The sequence below is a fragment of the Oncorhynchus masou genome, chromosome 32, assembly GCF_036934945.1.
Source record: "Oncorhynchus masou masou isolate Uvic2021 chromosome 32, UVic_Omas_1.1, whole genome shotgun sequence".
Taxonomy (NCBI): Eukaryota; Metazoa; Chordata; class Actinopteri; order Salmoniformes; family Salmonidae; genus Oncorhynchus; species Oncorhynchus masou.
In genome coordinates, this window is record NC_088243.1 from 70,189,502 (window position 1) to 70,215,050 (window position 25,549).

Genomic DNA, 25,549 nt, shown 5'->3' on the forward strand with positions numbered 1-25,549 from the left:
CCTTCATTACTATGGGAATAAAGACAACTTCCAGATCCAATTTCCTCCATTACTATGGGAGTTGGGACAACTACCAGATTTATCCTACTTCGTTACTACGGCACTCAGGAAAACTATCAGATTCATCGTCCTTCATTACTATGGGAGTCAGGACAACTACCAGATTTAACCTCCTCCATTACTATGGGAGTTAGGACAACTACCAGATTTATCCTCCTTCGTTAATATGGGAGTCAGGAAAACTACCAGATTCATCCTCCTCCATTCCTATTGGAGTTTAGACAACTACCAGATTTATCCTCCTTCATTACTATGGGAGTGTCACGACTCCGACCGAAGGTGGTTCCCCTTCCCGTTCGGGTGACGCTCGGCGGTCGTCGTCGCCAGCCTACTAGCTGCCACATATTTTTTCCTCCCCCTCCTTATGTGTTCATTGAGTACACCTGTTTTGAGTTGGATATAATTAGGGCGGCTTTATAAATCAGCCGGCCCGCCAGGTTCTTTGTGCGGGATTAATTATTGTGACCTTCTGTTTTGTAGTAGAGGAACGTGTTTGTTCCTGGTCGTGTATTTTGGTTGTGAGCACCCTGTGTTACGTTTTGTGCATTAAAAAGCACAGCATCGCACTCTCTATTTCCTGCGTCTGACTCCACACCCACAACACCAGGAACGTTACAGGGAGTCAGGAAAAACACCAGATTCATTTTGCTCCATTACTATGGGAGTCAGGACAACTACGTGATGTATCCTCCTTCGTTACTATGGGAGTCATGACAACTACCAGATTAATTTTGCTCCATTACTATGGGAGTTAGGACAACTACGTGATGTATCCTCCTTCGTTACTATGGGAGTCATGACAACTACCAGATTAATTTTGCTCCATTACTATGGGAGTCAGGACAACTACGTGATGTATCCTCCTTCGTTACTATGGGAGTCATGACAACTACCAGATTAATTTTGCTCCATTACTATGGGAGTCAGGACAACTACGTGATGTATCCTCCTTCGTTACTATGGGAGTCATGACAACTACCAGATTCATCGTCCTCCATTACTATGGGAGTTGGGACAACTACCAGATTCAACCTCCTTCATTACTACGGGAGTCAGGACCACTACCAGATGTATCCTCCTTCATTACTATGGGAATCAGGACAACTACCAGATTCATTCTCCTCCATTACTATGGGAGTTAGGACAACTACCAGAAGCATCCTCCTTCATTACTACGGGAATCAGGACACTACCAGATTTAACCTCCTCCATTACTATGGGAGTTAGGACAACTACCAGATTCATCGTCCTCCATTTCTATGGGAGTCAGAACAACTACCAGATTTATCCTCTTTCATTACTATGGGAGTCAGGACCAGTACCAGATTTAACCTCCTCCATTACTATGGGAGTTAGGACAACTACCAGATTTGTCGTCCTTCGATAATATGGGAGTCAGGATAACTACCAGATTCATCCTCCTCTATTCCTATTGGATTTTAGACAACTACTAGATTTATCCTCTTTCATTACTTCTGGAGTCAGGACAACTACCAGATTCATCGTCCTTCATTACTATGAGAGTCAGGACAACTACCAGATGTGTCCTGCTTCATTACTATGGGAGTTAGGACAACTGCCAGATGTATCCTCTTTCATTACTTCTGGAGTCAGGACAACTACCAGATTCATCGTCCTCCATTACTATGGGAGTTGGGACAACTACCAGATTCAACCTCCTTCATTACTACGGGAGTCAGGACCACTACCAGATGTATCCTCCTTCATTACTATGGGAATCAGGACAACTACCAGATTCATTCTCCTCCATTACTATGGGAGTTAGGACAACTACCAGAAGCATCCTCCTTCATTACTACGGGAATCAGGACACTACCAGATTTAACCTCCTCCATTACTATGGGAGTTAGGACAACTACCAGATTCATCGTCCTCCATTTCTATGGGAGTCAGAACAACTACCAGATTTATCCTCTTTCATTACTATGGGAGTCAGGACCAGTACCAGATTTAACCTCCTCCATTACTATGGGAGTTAGGACAACTACCAGATTTGTCGTCCTTCGATAATATGGGAGTCAGGATAACTACCAGATTCATCCTCCTCTATTCCTATTGGATTTTAGACAACTACTAGATTTATCCTCTTTCATTACTTCTGGAGTCAGGACAACTACCAGATTCATCGTCCTTCATTACTATGAGAGTCAGGACAACTACCAGATGTGTCCTGCTTCATTACTATGGGAGTTAGGACAACTGCCAGATGTATCCTCTTTCATTACTTCTGGAGTCAGGACAACTACCAGATTCATCGTCCTTCATTACTATGAGAGTTAGGACAACTACCAGATGTGTCCTGCTTCATTACTATGGGAGTTAGGACAACTGCCAGATGTATCCTCTTTCATTACTTCTGGAGTCAGGACAACTACCAGATTCATCGTCCTTCATTACTATGAGAGTCAGGACAACTACCAGATTCATTCTCCATTATTATGGGAGTTAAGACAACTACCAGATGATTTATCCACCTACGTTACTATGGAAATCAGGACAACTACCAGATTCATTCTCCTCCATTACTACGGGAGTCAGGACAACTCCCAGAATTATCCTCCTTCATTACTATGGGAATCAGGACAACTACCAGATTCATTTCCCTCTATTACTATGGGAGTCAGGACAACTACTTGATGTATCCTCCTTCGTTACTAAGGGAGTCATGACAACTACCAGATTCATCGTCTTCCATTACTACGGGAGTCAGGACAACTACCAGATTTATCGTCCTTCATTACTATGGGAATCAGGACAACTACCAGATTCATTCTCCTCCAATATAATGGGAGTTAGGACAACTACCAGATTTATCCTCCTTCGTTACTACGGGAGTCAGGAAAACTACCAGATTCATTGTCCTGCATTACTAAGAGGGTCAGGACAACTACCAGATTAATTTTCCTCCATTACTTTGGTAGTCAGGACAACTACCAGATTTATCCTCCTCCATTACTATGGGAGTTAGGACAACTACCAGATGTATCTTCCTTCATTACTATGGGAGTCAGGACAACTACCAGATTTATCCTCCTCCATTACTATGGGAGTCAGGACAACTACCAGAATGATCTTCTTTCATTTCTATGGGAGTCAGGACAACAACCAGAATTATCCTTCTTCATACAAAAAGGACAGCCATCTCAAGCTAACGATTTCTTCCCTTCTGTGAAATGAGACACACTTTAGTTTTATTTACTTTATTAACAGTTGTTCAGCACTAAGACCTAATAAATACATTATTTAAACAAAGAACATTTAAAAATTAAAAAGGTGTTTAGCACAATTATGTAGAAGACACCACTGTTAATTTTGTAATTTTTGCTTTAAACCATAAAAGCTGGAAGTGCCCTTATTGAAGGACATACTGAAGCAGTATAAAATGTCAAGTTAGCTCTACAGTCCAACTCTATTCAACTACATACTGACAAGACAAGACTGGGAAGAAAAAGGAACATGATTCCAATGAGTTACATGAGTACTATGATACACTACATAGACTAACTTTATACATACAAAGTAGCAGGCGGCTTCATCCTTGACAGAACATGACTTTTAGAAAGACTGCAAAATATATGGCCAGCATATGAAAGGAAAAAAAGGTCCCAACAAAAGAGTAGACCATGTAAGGTAAGTCATGATCAAACCATTTGCAAGGACTTCAACATTTAATGGACATAATTAAGTCTTAAATAGGTTTGTGCAACCAATTCAACTACTAAATAATTATTGCGTTTCCCTTCAACATTGGGCAGAAGTGTGATAATCAACCATTAATTACAAACACAGCAAAACCAGTCATTTGAGCTCATTGCCTCTTCATTTGTGGCACAAAAATAATCTAATAGAAATTTGAACAATCCAGATTTTAATCAACACATATGGTATTTGAAGCAATGTATCCCATCAATGAGCTGGTATCTGAATCCCTGTGTGCAGAAAGAGCATCGTTTCAGTATCAATTAATTCCATCAATATCCCACATCCTGATCCAATCTCTGTGGTTTGAAAATAAACTGTACATTATCTTCTCAAAGGCATAACATATTTTGCCTCTATAAAAAAAAATCATAAAATAAAAATATGTACCAACAATAAATACATTTATATGACTAGATTGAGGGTCCTTCTGTTGAACAGCATGAGCACTCCAAAGTTCTTGGAAATATTTACCATTAAAAAGCGTCAGTAGAAATACAATGAGACAATAGACAGTTCAATGACGAGCATGATAAGAACAAAAAAGTCATACTACACTCCAGATGGGTTAGCTAGTGCACATAGGAACTTCCTACAAAACAACTGTTGAACATTTTAAAAAGACAACATGGATGATATTTGACATGGATCCAGGAAACAGAATTCGAGAAGGGGACCCCACTGACAAGGCACAGATCGGTGAGCCACCCTGCTCAGTAGGTCTCTGGTATGACAAACTCAAACTCCGACGAGCCTGGGGGAGGTTGGATGGGGTGGCTCCCTGGTCGGTGGGCGTGCGCAGCTGGTCGAGGCTGTGCCTCATGCGCCACAAATATGTCATCCCAGTTTAACATCTTGCCCTGGGTGGACTGTAACGGTAGTGGGTTGGGCTGCCCCCTTCCAGGGTTAATGTGCTGGACGCTCCCATCCTCTTGGATAATAGGGACCCCTCCTGGATCTGAACCGTCCGTCTCATGAGAGTAGGTCTTGAACTGCACCGTTTTGCAAGGGAGCAGGCGGTACAAGTTGTTGTCGGTGTCGTCCTTCTGTTTCCTCCCAGACGGGTCTTGGTTGTGGGCCTGTTTGCAGTGAGTTGACAGTAGCTGGTAGTTGATTAACATCTCGTTGCATAGCAGGCACTGGTACCTCCGCTCACCCGTGTGGTGGATCTCGTGTTTCGTCCGGTACTCAGCCAGGGCGAACACCTTGTCACAGTAGTGGCATGGGTACTTCTTCTCCCAAGAGTGGGTGTTGAAGTGGCGCCGGAGGCTCGTCAGGCACACGTAGGGACGCTTACAGACCACGCACACAAAGAAGGTCTTCCCGTCCATGATGAGCTCATAGTGATCGTCCTGCTCGCTTTTGGCCTTCTTCTTGCTCGAAGCACCCTGTGGCAGTTGAGAGGTGTTGAAAGGTTGAAGAGGTGTGGCCATCAGAGACCTCTTTGCCCCTCTACTGTTTTTAGAATCTCCCTCACCGGGATCGTCCTTCATGGGGACAATGTCATATGTGTTCTCCCCGATATTGGCATACACCTTGCAGCCTGGAGAAATTGAGCCGAGCTCTGAGGCCTTATCTAGTGTGATTGTCTTTTTTGCAGCTGCAGCCGCTTGGGGAATGCTAATGCCTGCCTCATTGATGAATCCGCCTGGTGAAGTCACATCCGAGAGCTTGATTTTTAAGTTGCCCTTTTGAGCTAGTGTGACCTGCTTCTTATGGATCCCTATTATCTCTGGGGTTTCTGAGGGCAGGGAGGTGCTGTGGAGTTTGGGGATGAAAGTGCCAATTCTAGCCGGCATTGTGGATGTGCTGCAAGACGAGGCTACAGCAGGTGAAGATGGAATATTGGAACTGGGGTCAGGGGACACCATAGGGATGTTCAGAGGACTGTGGTCTCGCAGGGTCTGAGAGGAGCTGTTAAGGTGCGGGGCTGCTTTGACCATTTTCTCTTGGTCCTTTGTCAAAGCAGGGGGTCTGGCCTCTCCCGGTTGCTTTGTCACAGAGGCTTCCTCTGTTTCGGGTGCATCCAAATCAATGATTTCAGAGGGCTTGCATTTTTTGATGGCGTCCGTTTTGGACACAAACATAATGTCATCGTCTGAGTCCTGATCCGTACTTCGGTCAGTCTGGTTGAACTCCTCTGCAGACAGTGAAAAGGACTCGGTGATAATGGGCATCGTTGGCTCTGTACTGTTTTTGTCCACAGAGCTCACCTCATTGTTTTCTGTGTCTTTGGACAGGCCAGGTAGGCCCTTGACTTGTGAGAGCGGTACGCCTAGATTCGCAATGAACTTCACCCCCAACATCTGCCCAGCATGGATAAGCTCCTTGAGCATGTCAGAGCGAACGCGGACAATCTTGGAACTGTAAATGTAATTCAGGATTTCCTCAAAGATTTCCGCCTTTATGAAATTTAACTCAATCACCTGTCCAGCCACTGAGAAAAGTTGGTGGAAATAAGTACTCGACGCCGACAATATGTTTTTGTGCGCTCTAAATTTACGGTCCTGTATAATTATGGTGACGTCGCAGAACAATCCGTTATTTCGTTGTCTATTCATCGACTTCAGCACCGTTCCTGAATATCGGGTGTCAGTTGCAGAGATCAGCTTTAGGCCCGACATCCCTGTGGGGTGAAGACAAGAGCAACGAATAAATGCATTCACTTGACAGTCTATTATATCAATATACAAAAATGTCCTCCATCCCAGGTCTTACAGTTCCTTTACTGCCCTATTAGCTGTAAATTGCAAATCACCTTTCACTTCTTGTTGGATGACCTCATCATGCATTCATAGTACCTCATTGTTTTAAAGGCAGAGGGAGTCAGCAAGCTACCCATTCTGCTGGCTGTTGGGGTGAATAAAATAGTTGGCAAACTAGCTACATTGCTAGCTAGCTAACGAGATAAAGCCATAATTGATCAATAAAAGTCAAAGTCTGTACAAATATTGTTGGGGGAGGAGAGAGCGACAACCAATATCATTATTTGTAACTTGCCATCTAGCTAACGTTAGCTCGTTAGCCTAACACCATTCACAAACAGAAGGCCGGTCTACACAATAGTCTTGCATGCCAATCACATCTAATGTATTTTTCAAATAAAAAGCTATTATGGTAGTGATTTAAGGTAGCCTTGTACAATGTCTTATTTTACATTAGGGAAATACGGCTTCATATTGATAGATTATATGAAGAGGATCTAGTTTAGCTAGCTATTAACATAGGTACGGATGTTCCCTTCCTGGTTCGCGGCCTTTTGGTGAGAGTTGATCTTCCATCATTACACAATTATTGTATGGGGCCAATATACGATGTTGGTTTCTACAAGTAGCTAACACTTGGTATTTACCTGCAACGCCAAGCCGTATGATTGATGTTCTTTCCAAACGAAGTATCGGTAGATGGTTGTAGACAACAAAACGTCAATCTCCTTGTTACCGTCGGTGTGACCTACTGCTAGTTCATGCATGGCCAACAGGAGTCGCAACAACTGTGTCAAAATAGTTCCACATTTGCTGCAGTTCAAACCTTTGAAACTAAATATGCTCAATGGCATTATTTGAGATAATTAATACAGACCACAATTATTATTTTTTAAGCCAGCGACATTGCTTAAGCGACTGCTAAAAGTCAGTTCCAGTCTAATGTACTATGCGGAACATCGAGCATCGTGCTGCATTGTTTCAAGGGGGACCTGTTTACACTCGCACCCCATCATGTACTGTTTCTGAAGCTCGTATATAAACAACGCAGAATGACCGAAACAGCAGATTAGGTAGTCATTCCTGATTATTCTTTACCAAGCTCTCATCTTTAGGATGTTAGCATAAAAAACGCTAGCTACGCCTCTGTCCGATCAAGAACAGAGAAGCCCCAGAAGACGACGGAACCGATCTGGCAGCGGCAGTCGATCTCGCGACTCCAGTCCAGTCTTTGGTCCCATGCCCAAGGCCCCCCAAAATGAAGTAGATCATAAACCTCCTCGAATATTCGAGATAGAGAGAAATGACAAAGGGTTTCGTACGGAAAACCCCCGCGAAAGGTGCAGCAATCAGCGAAGTGGCGGCAGGAATGATGATCAACGCCAGAGACAAACGCCTTCATCTCGTGGTAAATGTAGTTCGCTTGCGCAAGTTAATTAGTTACCACCTGGTCTCACAGCTGTGTTTACGAACAGCCAGCTAGTTAGCATTGTCTGACTCACACAATCTAACGACACAATTGTTTCAGGGGTTTGTGAAGTCACTTGATCCCCCACATACTCAACTTTCGGGGGAGGTTCTCTTCTGCACTGTTCAACCAATACAGTAAATGTGGAGGAGGAGTTAATTAATCTATAAGGCCTAATGGGGTGTGGTATATGGCCAATATACCATGGCTCGGGGCTGTTCTTATGTGCAGCGCAGAGTTCCTGGATTTTGGCCTTAACCACAAACCCTTGAGGTGCCTTATTGCTATTCTAAACTGGTTGCCAATGTAATTAGATCAGTAAAAATAAATGTTTTGTCATACCTGTGGTATACGGTCTGATATACCACGGCTGTCAGCCAATCAGCATCTCCTGATTACATGCCGTTACTTTTAGATGACTTTCCCCTTAAGAGGCATTAGACAAAGACACAAATGTATGTTACCAATTGAACAAAATCTGTTTCAGGATAAATCAATGTTAAAGTTTACATAGCTGGCCATATATGGGTGTTAAATTTGACTTTATGGGTTGGTTATGTAGGCTTCTTCTCACCCATCTCAAAAGAAATGTTGTGCTCATGGAATGGCATGCTTTGAGCACTACTGAATAGCGCTATTTACATGTGAAAAATGAATGCCATATGCAGCATTTGCTGTAGGCTATTGTTTAAATGTTTTGTTGGTGACACTTTGATATCTTGACAATCCACTTTTTTGGTAAAAAGCTGAGGGATGGGCCTGGAGAAATGTAACCACTCAGATTAATAGACAGCTATGGATGCAAGGACTGACCATCCATGATATCAACATTATTGTTTTAACATTATTGTTTTAACCATGTTATGAGGATATACAGTGGTTGTTTACATGTATAATGTTTACAAACATTGGAGAAAAACAAGCTTATATTTTGGGTTCTCATGGAGTGTCACAGTTGAACTAAGCTCATGAGGCATTTATAAGTTATATTCTTCAAGAATCAATGGATATACAGTACGAGTCAAACATTTGGACAAACCTACTCATTCAAGGGTTTATCTTAATTTTTAAAACTATTTTCTACATTGTAGAAAAGTAGTGAAGACATCAAAACTATGAAATAACACATATGGAATCATGTAATAACCAAAGAAGTGTTAAACAAATCAAAATATATTTTATATTTGAGATTCTTCAAATATCCACCCTTTGCCTTGCTGATAGCTTTGCACACTCTTGGAATTCTCTCAACCTGCTTCACCTGGAATGCTTTTCTAACAGCCTTGAAGGAGTTCCCACATATGCTAAGCACTTGCTTTTCCTTCACTCTGCGGTCCAACTCATCCCAAACCATCTCAATTGGGTTGAGGTCGGGTGATTGTGGAGGCCAGGTCATCTGTTGCAGCACTCCATCACTCTCCTTCTCGGTCAAATAGCCATAACACAACCTGAAGGTGTGTTGGGTCATTGTCCTGTTGTAAAACAAATGATAGTCCCACTAAGCGCAAACCAGATGGGATGGCATATCGCTGCAGAATGATGTAGTATTTCATTTTTTAATTTAACGGTTACAATAGAGGGAGAGAATTGGTGAACTTGGATGACCTGAGGTCTGGGGCTATTCACCAAGAGTAATGGTGCCAGAGTAACTTATTCTTATGCATTTTATTGAACTAATCAAGTACAAGATTATGAAGAGTTGAGCTATACACACCAACTATCAAATGATCTAAATTTAGATAATTTTGTGACCTTTTCCAATAAGCTCTGATGACCATTCACCAGTTGAAGAGTATGTGGAAACAGAGGCTCAGATTCAAGCTCATCGGGTGAGTGTGCTGAATTAGCTTCTGTAGTAGTCTTTATAATAATTTTTCTATGAAAGTCTGCCCTGAGTTAGCCTATATCTGACTGAATGACATGCATCGACTAGTCAAGAACAAAGTGGAAACTGGGAATTCTATATTATGTAGTAAGTCAAATGTATGTTCTGATTACACCCTTGAATTGGGGAGAGATCAAGACAAGTGCAGTCTAATTCATAGATGATAAGAAGAAGAAAAGGAAGAAATCCAAAAGAAAGAACAAGAAACACTCCGATGACAGCGAGGAAGAGTCGGACTCTGGTGTTGAGAAATGTTTCACCTTGAAAAAGGTTCAATTCAATTATAAAGGCTGCTTGTCTGGCTAAGTTTATTTCACCCTCTAATGTTGTTTTATTTCATATCAGGAAGTGAAAAAGAAGAGCAAAAAGTAAATGAATCTACATTCTACCTCTAGTCAACCGTCCATAACATAAATACATGACATACCTACACACTACAGCATTTTCCTTAACCGTGTTTTGTCTTCTCTTCACAGGTCAAAGAAGTTCAAAAAGAAGAAGACTATGAAGAACCGCAAGCAGTCAGCGAGCAACTCCAGCAGCGACGGGTCAGAGGAGGAGGACACCAACGGGGATCTGTGGGTGGAGTGGACCTGCATTGACAAACACATGGTGGGCCCAGAGGCCCCACTCACCCACCTGTCCCAGGACAACAAGCCTCTCGAGTAAGTATGCATAGAGTAATCTTTCTTACATTTAATAATCTACCTGGTGCTGTTGCTGGGGTTATGCAATAGCAAAGTTATGGAAACATTTTGAAATTCCTCTCAGATGTTATGAAATTATAGTAACTTTATTACCACGTTTTATTATAACTTTAGAGATGTTAATAGCTTACTATTGTTAACATTATAAGGGATACTCCACACTGTCTACAACTCTTGACAGTAGTTAATCACATTGTAATTATGTGGCATTAAGTGGAAAACAAAGCCAGGGCCATATTTGTTAGTGCACACTGTAGCAAAATGTTTTGCACTTTAATAGAATGGTTTGCGATTGAAAACGAAAACCAGCATTTCTTATTGGACACATTCAGGTAGCCCAGTTTATTTCTTAGTGACTATGACACAAGCGCCTTAATTTTAGTGTGCTACTAGGTACATACAACTTGCTTCCACAGTTTGTAATGACATTGCCACACAATATATTCAGTTTTTAAAATGCAGCTCTATTATTTTTTTAATTATTATCAATGAATGGCTGATTTATTGATTTACATAATTTTTCTCTTTCCCCCTAATTTTGGTCATGCCCTGCTGCCAGGTGAGGGTGCCGCTATGGCAGAATATGTGAAAGCAAGCAAGCGTATCCCAAGAAGAGGTGAAATCAGGTTGACTAGTGACGAAATCGCAACCTTTGAGATGTCTGGCTTCGTGATGAGCGGGAGCAGGTACATTACTACTCTTCTGATTTCATTTGGACATTTCCAATATTTCATCATTTTTTGCACATTTGGTCGACTGCTTTGTAACGCTCATTGCAATTTTGTAACCCTCCAGACATCGTCGTATGGAGGCTGTGCGTCTGAGAAAGGAAAACCAGATCAACAGTGTGGATTAAAAGAGAGCCTCGGCATCATTCAACCAGGAGGAAAGAGGGAGAGCAAAATCCTCTCGAGCTTCAGAGAAATGGTGTACAGGAAAACTAAAGGCAAAGAGGACAAATTAGCCTTTTTGTTCCTCTTTCGGGAACTTTCAGCTTCGGATAACTTTTTCTCCCGGCATTATCTTTCGTTGTGTTTTTTTTTCTCATCGTTTTGTGATTTGAGAATGTTATTTCTTTCCTCTTTGTATTGGGAATTAGGCTTATATTACTTATATTTTAAAACCTCTCTGACACAGTGGACTATTTTGTTTATTTAGAAAGTAGTCAATTGAATATTGGAAAGTGCTTGTTTGTCACAAAGCAAACGTATTCAAAGACGAGCACAAGACTGGACCATGCAGATGTATGGTGTATAGATTTGGAGACCCATCCGGAGAGACATTTTGTATTGGGCTATTACAATATTGTGCATCTGTAACTTTAGACCGTCCCTTCGCCCATACCCGAGCGCGAACCAGGGACCCTCTGCACACATCAACAACAGTCACCCACGAAGCATCGTTACCCATCGCTCCACAAAAGCCACTTAGTGTACAAAACATTAGGCTCTTGCTCTTGTCATGACAGACTGACCAGGTGAAGGCTATGATCTCTTATTGATGTCACTTGTTAAATCCACTTCAATCAGTGTGGAAGAGGAAGAGACTGGTTAAAGAAGGATTTTTAAGCCTGGAGACAATTGAGTTATGGAATGTGTATGTGTGCGATTCAGAGGGTGCATGGGCAAGAGAAAAGATTGCTGTGCCTTTGAACGGGGAATGGTAGTAGGTGCCAAGCGCACTGGTTTTCGTGTCAAGAACTGCAACGCTGATGGGTTTTTCACACTCAACAGTGTATCAACACCCGTTGAATATGGCCGCCACCCAAAGGACATCCAGCCAACTTGACACAACTGTGGGAAGCATTGGAGTCAACATGGGCCAGCATCCCTGTGGTACGCTTTCGCCACTTGTAGAGTCCATGCCCCGACGAATTGAGGCTGTTCTGGGGGCAAATGGGGGCGCAACGCAATATGAGTAAGGTGTTCCTAATGCTTTGTACACTCATTGTAAATCAAATCCAATCCATCCCAGAACCTTCTACCTATGTAACGTTTAACGTAGGAAACGTGTATGTAATATCACATATTCAGAATTAATAAATAATTTAAAAATAGTGGGGCTTTATGCAATACGTCAATTTAGTTGATGTTTAAAATTAGGTTGGATCTTTCTCTGGGAAATTGATTAAATACTGAACAAAAATATAAATGCAAAATGCAACAATTTCAAGTTTTACTGAGTTACAGTTCATATAAGGATATTGAAATAAACTGATATGGGTGGGCATAGACCCACCCACTTGGGAGCCAGGCCCACCCAATCAGAATTAGTTTTTCCCACAAAAGGGCTTTATTACAGACAGAAATACTCCTCAGTTTCATCAGCTGTCCGGTCTGACGATCCTGCATGTGAAGAAGCCAGATGTGGAAGGCCTGGGCTGGTGTGGTTACACATGGTCTGCGGTTGTAAGGCCAGTTGGACATATTGCAAAATTCTCTAAAATGACGTTGGAGGTCAATACAGTCAATACCAATAGTCTGTCTAGACTGGAAGAATTGTAATTATTTGCCACGATGTGCTTGTGCAGCCTTATGATGTCCTTGAAATTCAATACCACCAGTCTCTTGTAGAGATGGCACAATGCTGAGTGTATGGTAGATTTGTAGATCAGTGAGTCTGTGGAGTAGGTTACTTAGGGTGAGTTTGTAAATTGAATCTGGAGATCTGGAGTGCAAGATTGCAACTCAGAGTGCGCTCGTAAATTCAGAGTGTTGTCAGATTGTCCGTTATTCTGAGCGTTTCACTCTGAGCGTTCAGAGTGTGCACTGGACGCTCTGGTGGAGGAGTAGGGTTGAGCCAAGCATTCTGACCTCACAACAGCAGTTAAGCATCCAAGCTGTCTAGCTAGATAGCTACTTCCAGTTAAATTAGAGAAAATCTCACTGACCAGTTGACTACCCCGAGCAGAGCTGGTTAAGTTGTTTTTATGTTATCCAGAGCACTGGTGACTGTAACGGTGCTGCTGGCTACAATTTAATGCTGACGTTTACTGATGCCGGCCATATTCAACAGATGTTGAGCGTTCGTAAATTCATCAGTTATTATGTGCTCTAGCACACTCAAAAGTGCTCTGAAATCAGAGTAGATAGCCAGAGTGAATTTATGAACGCACCCTCAGGCCAATCCTTGAATACAACGATAAGCTGTGTTCCAGGCCATCGTTGATGCAGTCATGTCACACTATTTTCAGATATCATTATGCTCTGAGATTACTAAATGTGATTTGTTTCAAGTGTTTAACATCTCAGGAACCACATGTTACATGTGCAGCATGACTGCAGTAAAGACAACCTGGTACGTGCCCAGTCAAGCAACTAGGGTCATCTAGAACCATACATCTGCATACATCTTAGTTGAGGCTTGTGGTAATGGCTGGAGTGGAATGGTATCTAATACATGGTTTGCATGTGTTTGATGCCATTCGCCCAGCCATTATTATTAGCTGTTCTCCCCTGATATCAGTGAATAGGAGCAATTCCTTAGGAGTCATAGAAAGTAGTTACAAATTGTCTATTGAATACATTCAAAACTCTGCAAACCTGACGTGTTAATTCATATGGTTTTCAACATAATCAGCAGTAACTACACAAAGAAACTGGTTAATTCAGACAATTCATAACTTTTAATGTACAACGAATTCTTGACAGAAATCCATTCCATAGGTGAGATCTGGGATCAGTGGATATTCTCAAGTCCCTGTAAAGATGAGAAAGATTTAGGTAGGCCTAAGCAATGCCCGACAGACACTATTAATATAACGTTACAGTACTTCGTTATTGCAAAAACGTGAATTCATTGCCTGTTTACCTTCGATTTGTAATACAAATCCACTCCTGACACACGTTTGTCTCTCTCCATCAGATACCACTGATATGGAACCCGGGCGATTCTCTTTTCCTAAAAGTCAAAGAGAAGTGTTAGCATAGCTAATTTAGTATATAGAACTAGCTAATGGTATTACTTCAACCAGTTCAAAACTTCACATTTAGCTAGCTAGCTATTGCTGTCATTCAACACATCGTTAAGCATATATCTCTCACCTTCCCCCCGTTGGTGAGTTTGTGGATCTGTGCAGTGAAAACCCCAGGAAGGATGAGACAAACAGTCATGACTCCGAGACCGGGAAGAATTTCATACCACATAACTGCAATGTGGTTGACGCAAGTGACAAAGGCGTTTATTTGTCAGACACGCCAAATACGACAGTTTATTTTGCTAACTTGCTAACAAAATGTCGACGAACATGAATAGTTCACGGTCATCCGTTCACTTCCGGAAGTTTCACATTGAGGAAGCGGAAGAGAGAGGCCCAACTCTGCGGAAAATCTATCTCCCTCGAAGCAGGTGACGTTTTTTCGATGTTTCGCCCACCAAGGAGTGTTTCAATGGAGGTCAATGAGTGTCGAATTTGTCCCCCCTCCACAATTTGTTTTTATTTATTTGCTTCGTGAGGTTTATTTGATCGAATATAAGTTTCGTAATGCTTAGGTTGTTACGAGTGGTATAAGTAGGACACGTAACATCCAGGAAATTGAGAAATACAATTTATATCGGAGATGTCTCAAAATGCTATGCATATTCATGTCACGAGGTTAGTAGCATCGCATTTCAATTAAATACAGGCAGTTGACGTCAACAACCCTCGTCAAATAGTAAAGCATGATTACAATAATGAGCTCTATCCACCAATCCAAAGAAAGGATAGGCGGGAGCTAGATAGCCCGTCGTGCAGCTTTGTGGACAACGGCTCACATTGTTAGGGCGTAGAAAGATGTATCTCGTCCGTATATCCATAATCTTTGGTCTCCCAAAAGCCAATCAACAATCGTTAGCAAACAAGCAAGTAAAAAAAGTTGATACAGGGCTGTTGATTGCAACAGGTTTATGGCATAACGATGAAAGAGGACAAGGAAAACACTCGTCCAATTGAGAAAATTATGGAGATAAAATGCGAAGATACTGAAAAAACGGAGAAGCCAAAGCCGGAGAAGAAAGAAGCCATGACGAAGGTACGCCAGCTAACAACATTTAGCTAGCTAAGCCAAATAGCTAACGTTAGCTAGCTACATGGGTTTCACTAGGCTAGCTACTCCTGTATTGCTGGCAAGCTAGCTAGCTAGTAGAGCAGGCGTGATTAACCTTTATAATTGAACTTGGTTAACGTTAGCTAGCTTTTGAATGAAGAGATATTTAAGTTATACAAAACAAAAAAAGAAACGCAACAATGTCATTGGTTTTCCTGAGTTACAGTTCATATGAGGAAATCGGTCAAGTTAAATGAATTCATTAGGCCCTAATGGATTGCACATGACTGGGAATACAGATATGTATTTGTTGGACACATACCTTATGGGCCTCGATCTCCCAACGGTATTTTGTGCATTAAGATTGCCATCAATAAAATGCAATTGTGTTTGTTGTCCGTAGCTTATGCCTGCACGTACCATAACCCCACCGCCATTATGAGGCACTATTAACAAGGTTGACATGAAAACGATTGCCCACACAACGCCATACACGTGGTCTGCGGTTGTGAGGCTGGTTGGACATAAATGCCAAATTCTCTAAAACAACTTTGGTAGCAGCTTATGCTAGAGAAATTCATATTAAATTATCTGGCAACAGCTCTGGTGGACATTCCTGCAGTCGCATGCCAATTGCATGCTCCCTCAATTTGAGAAATCTGTGGTGTTGTGACATCTGCACATTTTAGTAGCCTTTTGTCCCCAGCACAAGGTGCACCTGTGTAATGATCATGCTATTTAGTCAGTTTCTTGATATGCCACACATGTCAGGTTGATGGATTATTTTGGCAAAGCATAAATGCTCACTTAAAGGGATGTAAATACATTTGTGAGCAAACTTTGAGAGAATTTTTTCTGGGATCTTTTTCAGCTCATGAAACATGATACCAACACTTTACGTGTTGCGTTTATATTTTTGTTCAGTGTATTTAGCTAGTGAGTCTGTTAACTAATACGTTTAACCATCTGGCTTTGAGGGCTCGGATATTCAATTGATAAGTTGGTTAACATTTGAGTGTCTTGTTTTTCCACAGATCATTATCCGACGTCTGCCTCCTAGCATAACCAAGGAGGAACTGGAGGATCAATTGCAGCCACTTCCAGAAGTGGACTACCTCGAATTTTTCTCCAATGACAGCAGGTGCATATAGTCTGTTGTTGATTACCATTGTCTGTCAGAATCACATATTTGGTACCCTGGTTACTTACTTAGCTTTTCTCCTGTACAGCATGTACCCCCACGTCTTCGCCAGAGCATACATCAACTTCAAGAATCAGGAAGATATTGTCCTTTTCAGAGACCGGTTTGATGGATATGTGTTCATTGATAATAGAGGTGTGATTATTTTCAGTTCATTAAAAGATTGACGGTTAAGGCCTCTCGAGTGGCGCGGTGTTCTAAGGTACTGCATCGCAGTGCCAGCTGTGCCACTAGAGATCCTGGTTCCAGTCCAGGCTCTGTCGCAGCCGGCCACGACCGGGAGACCCATGGGGCCCAGCGTTGTCTGGGTTAGGGGAGGTGGAGGTTCTTGTCCCATCGCGCACTAGCGACTCCTGTGGCGGCCCGGGCGCAATGCACGCTGACACTGTCGCCAGGTGCACAGTGTTGCCATGCAACACATTGGTGCGGCTGGCTTCTGGGTTAAGTGGGCATTGTGTCAAGAAACAGTGCGGCTCCGCTGGGTTGTGTTTCGGTGGATGCGCGGCTCTCGACCTTCAACTCTCCCGAGTCTGTACGGGAGTTGCAGCGATGGGACAAGACTAACTACCAATTGGATACCACAAAATTGGGGAGAAAAAGGGGTAAAAAAAACCAAGATTGACATCTAATAAGAACCACACAATATAAGCCTACATTGCAGCAACTCCTGAGTGAATTGTGTATTAGTGTTGCCCCTTTGTTTTCAACAGGGCAGGAGTATCCAGCCATTGTTGAATTTGCTCCCTTTCAAAAGATTGCCAAAAAAAGGAGTAAGAAAAAGGATGCCAAAAGTGGAACAATCGACGAAGGTGAAAATGTTACATTAGTCATTATATGGTTGCAATTGCACACCATGTACAATGCATTTGGATACAGACCCCTTGACTTTTGTTATGTTACAGCCTTATTCTAAAATGTGTTAAAATAAAAAAATATATAATCAACAACTCACCATACCCCATAATGACAAAGCGAAAGCAGGTTTTTAGTAATGTTTGCAAATACCTTATATACAAGTATTCAGACCCTTTGCTATGAGACTTGAACTTGAGCTCAGGTGCATCCTGTTTCCATTGATCATCCTTGATGTTTTAACAACTTGATTGGAGTCCACCTGTGGTAAATTAAATTGATTGGACATGATTTAGAAAGGCACACACCTGTCTACATAATGTCCCACAGTTGGAAATGCATGTCAGATCAAAAACCAAGCCATGAGGTTGAAGGATTTATCTGTAGAGCTCAGAGACAAGATTGTGTCGAGGCACAGATCTGGGGAAGGGTACAAAAATTCCTACAAAATTGAAGGTCCCCAAGAACACAGTGGCCTCCATCATTCTTAAATGGAAGACATTTGGAACCATCAAGACTCTTCCTCGAGCAATCGTAGGAGAAGGGCCTTGGTCAGGGAGGTGACCAAAAACCCAATGGTTACTCTGACAGAGCTCCAGAGTTCCTCTGTGGAGATGGTTGTCCTTCTGGAAGGTTCTTCCGTCTCGGCAGCACTCCACCAATCAGGCTTTTATGGTGGACAGAAGCCAGTCCTCAGTAAAAGGCACATGACAGCCTGCTTGGAGTTTGCCAAAAGGCACCTAAAGGACTCTTGACCATGAGAAACAAGATTCTCTGGTCTGATGAAACCAAGATTGTACTCTTTGGCCTAAATGCCAAGCATCATGTCTGGAGGAAACCTGGCACCATCCCTATGGTGGTGGCAGCATCATGCTGTGGGGGATGTTCTTCGGGTGCAGAGAAAGATGAACAGAGCAAAGTACAGAGAGATCCTTGATGAAAACCTGCTCCAGAGCGCTCAGGATCTCAGACTGGGGTGAAGGTTCACCTTCCAACAAAACGACCCTAAGCACACAGCGAAGATAATGCAGGCTTCGGGACAAGTCCGTGAGTGACCCAGCCGGAACCTGGACTTGAACCCGATCGAACATCTCTGGAGAGACCTGAAAATAGCTGTGCAGCGACGCTCCCCATTCAACCTTAGAGCTTGAGAGGATCTGCAGAGAAGAATGGGAGCAACTCCCCAAATACAGATGTGCAAAGCCGCTGCCAAAGGTGCTTCAACAAAGTACTGAGTAAAGGTTCTGAATACTTATGGAAATGTGATAATTCTGTTTTATATTAATTTGCTAAAATTTCTAGACCTGTTTTTGGTGTGTCATTACGGGGTATTGTGTGTAGATTGGTGAGGAAAAAATGTATGTCATAAATTTTAGACTAAGGCTGTAACGTAACAAAATGTGGAAAAAGTCAAAGGGTCTGAATACTTTCCAAATGCACTGAACAAAAATATATATAACATGTAAGGTGTTGTTCCCATGTTTTTATGGGCTGAAATAAAAGATCCCAGAAATGTTCCGTACACGCACAACTTATTTCGCTCATATTTTGTGCACACATTTGTTTACATCCCCGTTACTGAGCATTTCTCCTTTGCCAAGATAATCCATCCACCTGATGTGTAGCATATCAAGAAGCTAACCACGCCATGACTTTCACATCCGGTTTCTTCATCTGCGAGATCGTTTGAGACCAGCCACCCGGATAGATGATGAAACTGTGTTTGCACAACTGAAGAATTTCTGCAGAAGTTGTCAAACTGTCTCAGGGAAGCTCATCTGTGTGCTCGTCATCCTCACCAGGATCCTTACCTGACTGCAGTTCGGCATCGTAACCATCCGCAGTGGACAAATTCTCACCTTCAATGGCATGTTTGAGAAGTGTGATTTCATAGGTGAATCCTCAATGTCACCCATTGGGCATTTTTGGGATGCTCTGGATCGACGTGTACGACAGTGTGTTCCAGTTCCTGCCAATATCTTGCAATTTTCGCACACAGCCATTGACGAGTGGTACCACATTCCACAGGCCACAATCAGCCTGATCAACTCTATGCAAAGGAGATGTCATGCAGCATGAGGCAAATGGTGGTCACACCAGATACTGACTGGTTTTCTGATCCACGCCCCTACCATTTTTTTGAAAGGTATCTGTGACCAACAGATGCGTATCTGTATTGCCAGTCATGTGAAATTCATAGATTAGGGCCTAATGGATTTATTTCAATTCACTGATTTCCTTATGAACTGTAACTCAATTCAAATCTTTGAAATTGTTGCGTTTTAATATTTTTGTTCACTGTAGATCCTCTAGCTGTAATGTCCCACTGAGACACTGTTTGTTCATTAGATGCTGACTACAAGAAATTCCTGGAGATTTATAATGGCGATGATGAAAAGTTTACATCCACTCCTGAGACACTACTGGAGGAAATAGAGGCTAAAACAAAGGAACTAGTGGGTATGTAAACATGGCGGTAAACATTTTCTGGTTCCATTTGGTTGAAACACAAGTCAGATGAAACACGCTAGATGAGTGTTAATGTGAGATGAAGTAGTCTGCCAAAGGGGTATTTCAGTAATGGGGGATTTTGCTTATTTTCTCCGCCTTTAGCTAAGAAAACGACTCCCCTCTTGGACTTCTTGAAGAACAAACAGGTATGTATAGCCAGTTTGGAATCTATGTATTTTAGCTGTGTATTTTAGCTTCTCTTGCATAGTATATGAGGGTGGACAGACTATTCATGTGGCGTTGACTGCTGATGGTCAGAGAATCCGTGAGGAAAAGAAAGAGGAGAGGAGGAGACGAGAGCTAGAACGGAAGCGCCAGCGGGATGAGGAACGTCGGAAGTGGAGGGAGGAGGACAGGAGGAAGCGCAAAGAAGCCGAGAAGTTTAAGAAAGGGGACAAAACTGCAGAGAAAGATAAAGACCAGGCAAAGGAGGAGCCAAAAATCAAGGTAAGGAAAGGAGGAATCCTTTCAAACTACTCAACTGTGTGATGATACAGGGGATCCCAAAGCGATTGTAGCAGAATAACACAAGACTGCTCTTTTCATGTTGGTAATGCGTTTGTCTCTGTTCAGCTCCTGAGAAAACCAGACCGGGGAGATGACGTGGATGTGGAAAAGTCTAAAGAGAAGTCAAAGAAACCTGAGAAGGACAAGATGAAAGACGACAGAGGTCCAGGGGGTTCTGATATGAAGAAGCGCCAAAACCATGAAAGCAGGGAGGATAGGGGATCACGGAAGTAAGTTGTCACTGCCATTTTTATTTTACAGATGTCACAGGTCTTTAAAACCTCTACAGGATCGGTCCCCCCCGCACAACGGTTGAGCTAATGTGATTAGCACGAGGTCGTAGGTAACAAAATACATTTCCAGGACATAGACATATCTGATATGGGCGGAAAGATTAACAAGAATTTAAGCTAAAGGCACTGTCCAATTTACAGTAGCTATTACAGTGAAAGAATACCATGCTATTGTTTGAGAAGAGTGCACAATTATGAACTTAAATTTATTAATTAACCTTTTAGGCACATTTTGGCAGTCATGATAAAACATTTTGAACAGATATCAAATGGTTCATTGGATCAGTCTAAAACTTTTCACATACACTGCTGCCATCTAGTGGCCAAAATTAAAATTTCGCCTGGGCTGGAATAATACATTATGGCCTTTCTCTTGCATTTGAAAGATGGTACAAAGAAAAGGCATGTTTTTTAATTTGAATGATCTTTTACCAGATCTAATGGGTTATTCTCCTATGTTAATTTCACATTTCCACAAACTTCAGTGTTTCCTTTCAAATGGAATCAAGAATATGCATATCCTTGCTTCATGTCCGAAGCTACAGGCTGTTAGATTTGGCTATTTCATTTTAGGCAAAATTTGAAAAAAGGGGTACGATCCTTAAGGCTTATATTGTATTCATGTCAATGTGTTTTGTCTTTCACAGAGCTGATGAAGATGGACACAAAGAGGGACATAGAGATGGACACAAAGACTTCAGAGAGCGAGACATAGAAAGATACAGGGACCGCGAACGAGACAGGGAGAGGGAACGGCGGCAGAAAGAGAAGGAGCGCATCAGACGACAGGATGAGGATCGACGAAGGAGGAGGGAACGGCACGACGGAGAGAACTCGTACAGAAAGCGAGAGGACGAAGGGAAAAAGGAGAAAGGAGATCGTGTCTGGGAAAAGAGAAAGGGCGAGAATACAGGAGACTCTGTAAGCCATACTTCAAGCCATACCGATAAGCCTAAAAAGTCAGAAGAAACCCTGAGGGAGGAGAAAGCTAAAAGAGATCGTTTAAGAAACAAGGTAGTAACTTCAGTCTTTGTTGGAATGTAGTCAAATATACATTTTTCTGTATCAATCAATAATTCTGTCCTGATGTTTTGACTTGGGGTAATCGGGATACTTTTTATTATATTTATACAATTTTCTCCCGATCACATTCCTGAATACTTTTGTCCATTTTTTTGTCTCTTAACCATAGTCATGTTGTTCCCTTGTGCATCAGGATCGGCCTGCCATTCAGCTTTACCAGCCAGGTGCTAGGAACCGAGGAGCTCGAGGTGGTGGAGGAGGAGGAGAATCTCATGCTGGGGAGAGAAAGTCGGAGAGTGAGAGCAAGAGATCCCAAGAGAAGGGAGATGAATGATTAAAAAAATGACCACAAATAAAGAATGATAAAACGAGTGAGGAGAGGGAGAGAGACTTGCTCTGAGCCAAGCAAACTGGTGCCAGAGAGGCGCCTACAATGATAATCCTGCAGAGCCACATCCCATCCTCCCACTCACAACCAGAGGCAGGGATGTGACCATGGTGCCCCCCTCAGTGCCTGAATGTGCCCCTCTTAGTTTTGTTTCTGAAGAAAATCAAGGGAAAATTAGCACTTCCTTTTAATGTTTGTGAGAGTTTGATTATAGGGTACAACGAGACAAAGCCAAAGCTTTCTAGGACCACATGAATTTTAAGTGACCTTACTACAGTATTGGTACACAGTCTGTGCTACACAGTTGCAAAGCACGGTTCTTATATTGAATAGGCTTTCACCCTGATTGGTTGTGTATTCTCTTTTTATCACATAAAATAGAACATTCTCTACTTTCGGAACAGTATCGGAGATTACTGATTTAAAGATGTCCTGTTGCATCTATTAAAATCTATTTTGTTAACTTTTAGGCATATTTTAGGTTTATATTCTGTACATTTAAGGACCGACTGCCTTTAAAAAGCAACAAATCCCTTTGAAGATGGCCAATGTGGCATCGATATGAGTAAAACTGTTATTCTAGTGTCAAAATGGACAAAGTGTAAATTGGATACATTTGGTCATAAAGTCAGTCCGTGCGTCACAACGGGTAAATTAAGGTTTGCGTTTTGATTTGACGATGACCATTTGCCCAATAACATGGGGTGAACAGCTGCAGTGATTGCGCTTTATCCAATAGCATCGACAGTGAGACAGACCTGCCCAGCACCGCCGACATTGTTTACGTAAGACAACACCTTGTGGATTTTGTTAGTTTTTTAAACTTGAGAAATACTACCAATCACCTTAGATGTAAAATCGCGCAACTAAAACATCCTCGGCAAAAACTCTGAAAATCTGTTATTATTTTAAGTTATGTTATATTCATTCTGGGGATATTGAGGAAGTGAAATAGGCATCCGGGTCTACAGTGTCATGGGGACAAACAACCAAACACGTATACAAGACTGATATCTAGTTTTTCAAATAAGCAACAGAAATAGTCTACAGGTAACAAAACAATAATACAATATTAAGTTATGTTATTTCACCGATTCGGGAGAATGAAATAGCCATTTAATTGTACATATTAAACTGAGCTATGCCTTGATTTGAGACTACAAGGAACCCCCAATGGGTGACTATTAACCTTAACTTGTGGCCTTCCCCGTCATACATATATGCATCTTCATACGTAAACAATGCTACTGTATGGTTAACAAAATTCTAATTGGAATAAACATTTTGTGTTTCTTTCATAATTGATGTAGCCTTGCTAAACAATGACAAATGACCGCAATAAATAATGTTTTGTTCTAAATTGTGTATGGGATTTATTCATTACTCCATATTGGTATGTACTGTAAATAGTTTCAAGAACGAAAAAACAACTCGGAACTTTTTACAAGTGGTACACAGACATCATGATGCAATGCGGAAGGGATCCTCGTGATGGCGCTGTGGGCGCGTAGCGCAAGTATTTTCTCCACTCTTGATTGGTTCGGATTGCATACATCACCACCGCTTCCCCTCTTGCTTTCTCTTCGGCCTCCGCCATTGTGGTGTAAGGACTGTACACGAAATGGTAAGTTGAAATCTTATAACATCCTTGTCCAGCTAAGTGAAATGCGTACTTGTTAATATCATTCGCGAAGTGTTTTTTTACGGCCACACCGAAAGCCTTTATATTGTCTCCGATAGCAGTATTCAGTCCTTTAGAAAAATACATTTTAGTATAGTGTAAACCAAGCCGGTTTCTATTGAAAAATGGCATGTTACGTAAACAGAGCTGCCTACAGTAACAGTTGTCACACTAACAATATTCTCATAAATGTAATGTCAAAATTGTGACCTTTCTACTTACACTCGTCTACCGGTAACATAAGTGCAAAACACTAAGCTAGCTAGCAGGCTTAGCAAGAAAAACACGTCAGTTACGCCTGGCACGTGATTAAATAAATGCAGGTTTAGCTAGTTAACATGGCTCATCTCTTCATTTCAGTCGTCCCACAAGACTTTCAGGATCAAACGCTTTCTCGCCAAGAAGCAGAAGCAGAACAGGCCAATTCCACAGTGGATTAGAATGAAGACTGGCAACAAGATCAGGTATGCGTGTTATCTGCCTAGCCTCCCTCTGTACGGTGTAACTGGTGTTGAATGCACGATATGTCGGTCTAAAGCAGGTCTGCAATTACAGTGCTTCCATTCAGTGGGAATGGTGTCATTAATCCTGCTGAGAGTAATCTAATCTATATCAAATTGTATTTGTCATGTGCCAAATACAAAAGGTGTAGATCTTACAGGGAAATGCTTACTTACAGGCCCTTAACCAAAAATGCAGTTAAAAATAAGTTTGATGTATTTAGTATAATTTAAAGTAGTTAATAATTAAATGTGCCATCTACTTTGGAGTTCACAGTACCTGTGATGTATTCTCTTTTAGTAGAGCAATGGAGAAGTATCATAGCTGTCTTATCCAATAGTAAGGTTGAACGTCTTTCAATCATATTGGGGCTGACATCCCCATTGTGGATGTAATCTATTGGCTGTACCTCAACCTCATTTCCTTGCTTTTGGGCATATGGGAATTACTCATTGGATGTCTGCCAAGTTATTAAGTTACATATAGAAACAAGCTAGTATTAACAGCTAGACAAGCCTAAGTTCAACCTGTCTTAATACCAAGGAACTTTAATGATTCAAAAAATATATTATTTTTTACTAGCGCCACCATGGAGACTGCTTGGTAGTTCTATTATCAGTCCAACTCATTCCTTGTTTCAATGTTCCAGGTACAACTCCAAGAGGAGACACTGGAGGAGGACCAAGTTGGGCTTGTAAATGCACAGGTCTTCAGATCTCCAGCATCTTCCACCTGCTGGGCCCTGATCTGGAGGGGAAGCCATACTATCTGGAACAGTGGTCTTTTTGTACAGATACTGTGGTTATGCTTGTGTTTGACAATTAAAGATTTGTGATAAATTAGATTGTTGTGCCATGTGAGTTTTCAAAACTCAATAAATCAGTGTTTCCCAAACTGTCCTGCAGACCCCAAGGAGTGCACGTGTCGTTTTGTCATAGCACCAAACTGCTGATTCAAAGCTTCATGATTAGTTGGGACAAAAAAACAAATTGTGCTCCCCTTGGGGGTTCTCAGGACTGA

At 41.9% G+C, this 25,549-nt stretch overlaps 5 protein-coding genes and 1 non-coding gene across 6 annotated transcripts; 4 read left to right on the top strand and 2 right to left on the bottom strand.

The window, feature by feature from the left end:
* Positions 1 to 3,265: 3,265 nt before the first annotated feature.
* On the bottom strand, positions 3,266 to 7,436 carry zbtb33 (zinc finger and BTB domain containing 33). Its single transcript, XM_064955007.1, has 2 exons — positions 7,133 to 7,436; positions 3,266 to 6,406 (listed from the first exon to the last, which is right to left on the bottom strand). Exon 2 carries the CDS (start codon positions 6,402 to 6,404, stop codon positions 4,494 to 4,496), a length of 1,911 nt encoding a protein of 636 aa, XP_064811079.1. The 5' UTR covers positions 6,405 to 6,406; positions 7,133 to 7,436; the 3' UTR covers positions 3,266 to 4,493.
* Positions 7,437 to 7,480: 44 nt separating this feature from the next.
* Positions 7,481 to 11,684, top strand: LOC135526541 (NKAP-like protein). The gene is made up of 5 exons (XM_064955010.1): positions 7,481 to 7,893; positions 9,719 to 9,782; positions 10,315 to 10,503; positions 11,105 to 11,231; positions 11,341 to 11,684. The coding sequence occupies exons 1-4, from the start codon at positions 7,725 to 7,727 to the stop codon at positions 11,106 to 11,108; spliced, it is 426 nt and encodes a 141-aa protein (XP_064811082.1). The 5' UTR covers positions 7,481 to 7,724; the 3' UTR covers positions 11,109 to 11,231; positions 11,341 to 11,684.
* A 2,463-nt stretch (positions 11,685 to 14,147) lies between these two features.
* Positions 14,148 to 14,843, bottom strand: ndufa1 (NADH:ubiquinone oxidoreductase subunit A1). Its single transcript, XM_064955011.1, has 3 exons — positions 14,589 to 14,843; positions 14,356 to 14,445; positions 14,148 to 14,244 (listed from the first exon to the last, which is right to left on the bottom strand). Exons 1-3 carry the CDS (start codon positions 14,688 to 14,690, stop codon positions 14,224 to 14,226), a joined length of 213 nt encoding a protein of 70 aa, XP_064811083.1. The 5' UTR covers positions 14,691 to 14,843; the 3' UTR covers positions 14,148 to 14,223.
* A 389-nt stretch (positions 14,844 to 15,232) lies between these two features.
* On the top strand, positions 15,233 to 23,707 carry upf3b (UPF3B regulator of nonsense mediated mRNA decay). Its single transcript, XM_064955008.1, has 10 exons — positions 15,233 to 15,557; positions 16,607 to 16,713; positions 16,802 to 16,908; positions 17,484 to 17,582; positions 19,975 to 20,085; positions 20,239 to 20,282; positions 20,395 to 20,583; positions 20,710 to 20,873; positions 21,584 to 21,950; positions 22,153 to 23,707. Exons 1-10 carry the CDS (start codon positions 15,444 to 15,446, stop codon positions 22,291 to 22,293), a joined length of 1,443 nt encoding a protein of 480 aa, XP_064811080.1. The 5' UTR covers positions 15,233 to 15,443; the 3' UTR covers positions 22,294 to 23,707.
* Positions 23,708 to 23,866: 159 nt separating this feature from the next.
* On the top strand, positions 23,867 to 25,441 carry rpl39 (ribosomal protein L39). The gene is made up of 3 exons (XM_064955012.1): positions 23,867 to 23,971; positions 24,389 to 24,492; positions 25,179 to 25,441. The coding sequence occupies exons 1-3, from the start codon at positions 23,969 to 23,971 to the stop codon at positions 25,225 to 25,227; spliced, it is 156 nt and encodes a 51-aa protein (XP_064811084.1). The 5' UTR covers positions 23,867 to 23,968; the 3' UTR covers positions 25,228 to 25,441.
* On the top strand, positions 24,563 to 24,691 carry LOC135527306 (small nucleolar RNA SNORA69). Its single transcript, XR_010453423.1, has one exon. It is a non-coding gene; the product is annotated as a small nucleolar RNA SNORA69 (small nucleolar RNA).
* Positions 25,442 to 25,549: the final 108 nt, after the last annotated feature.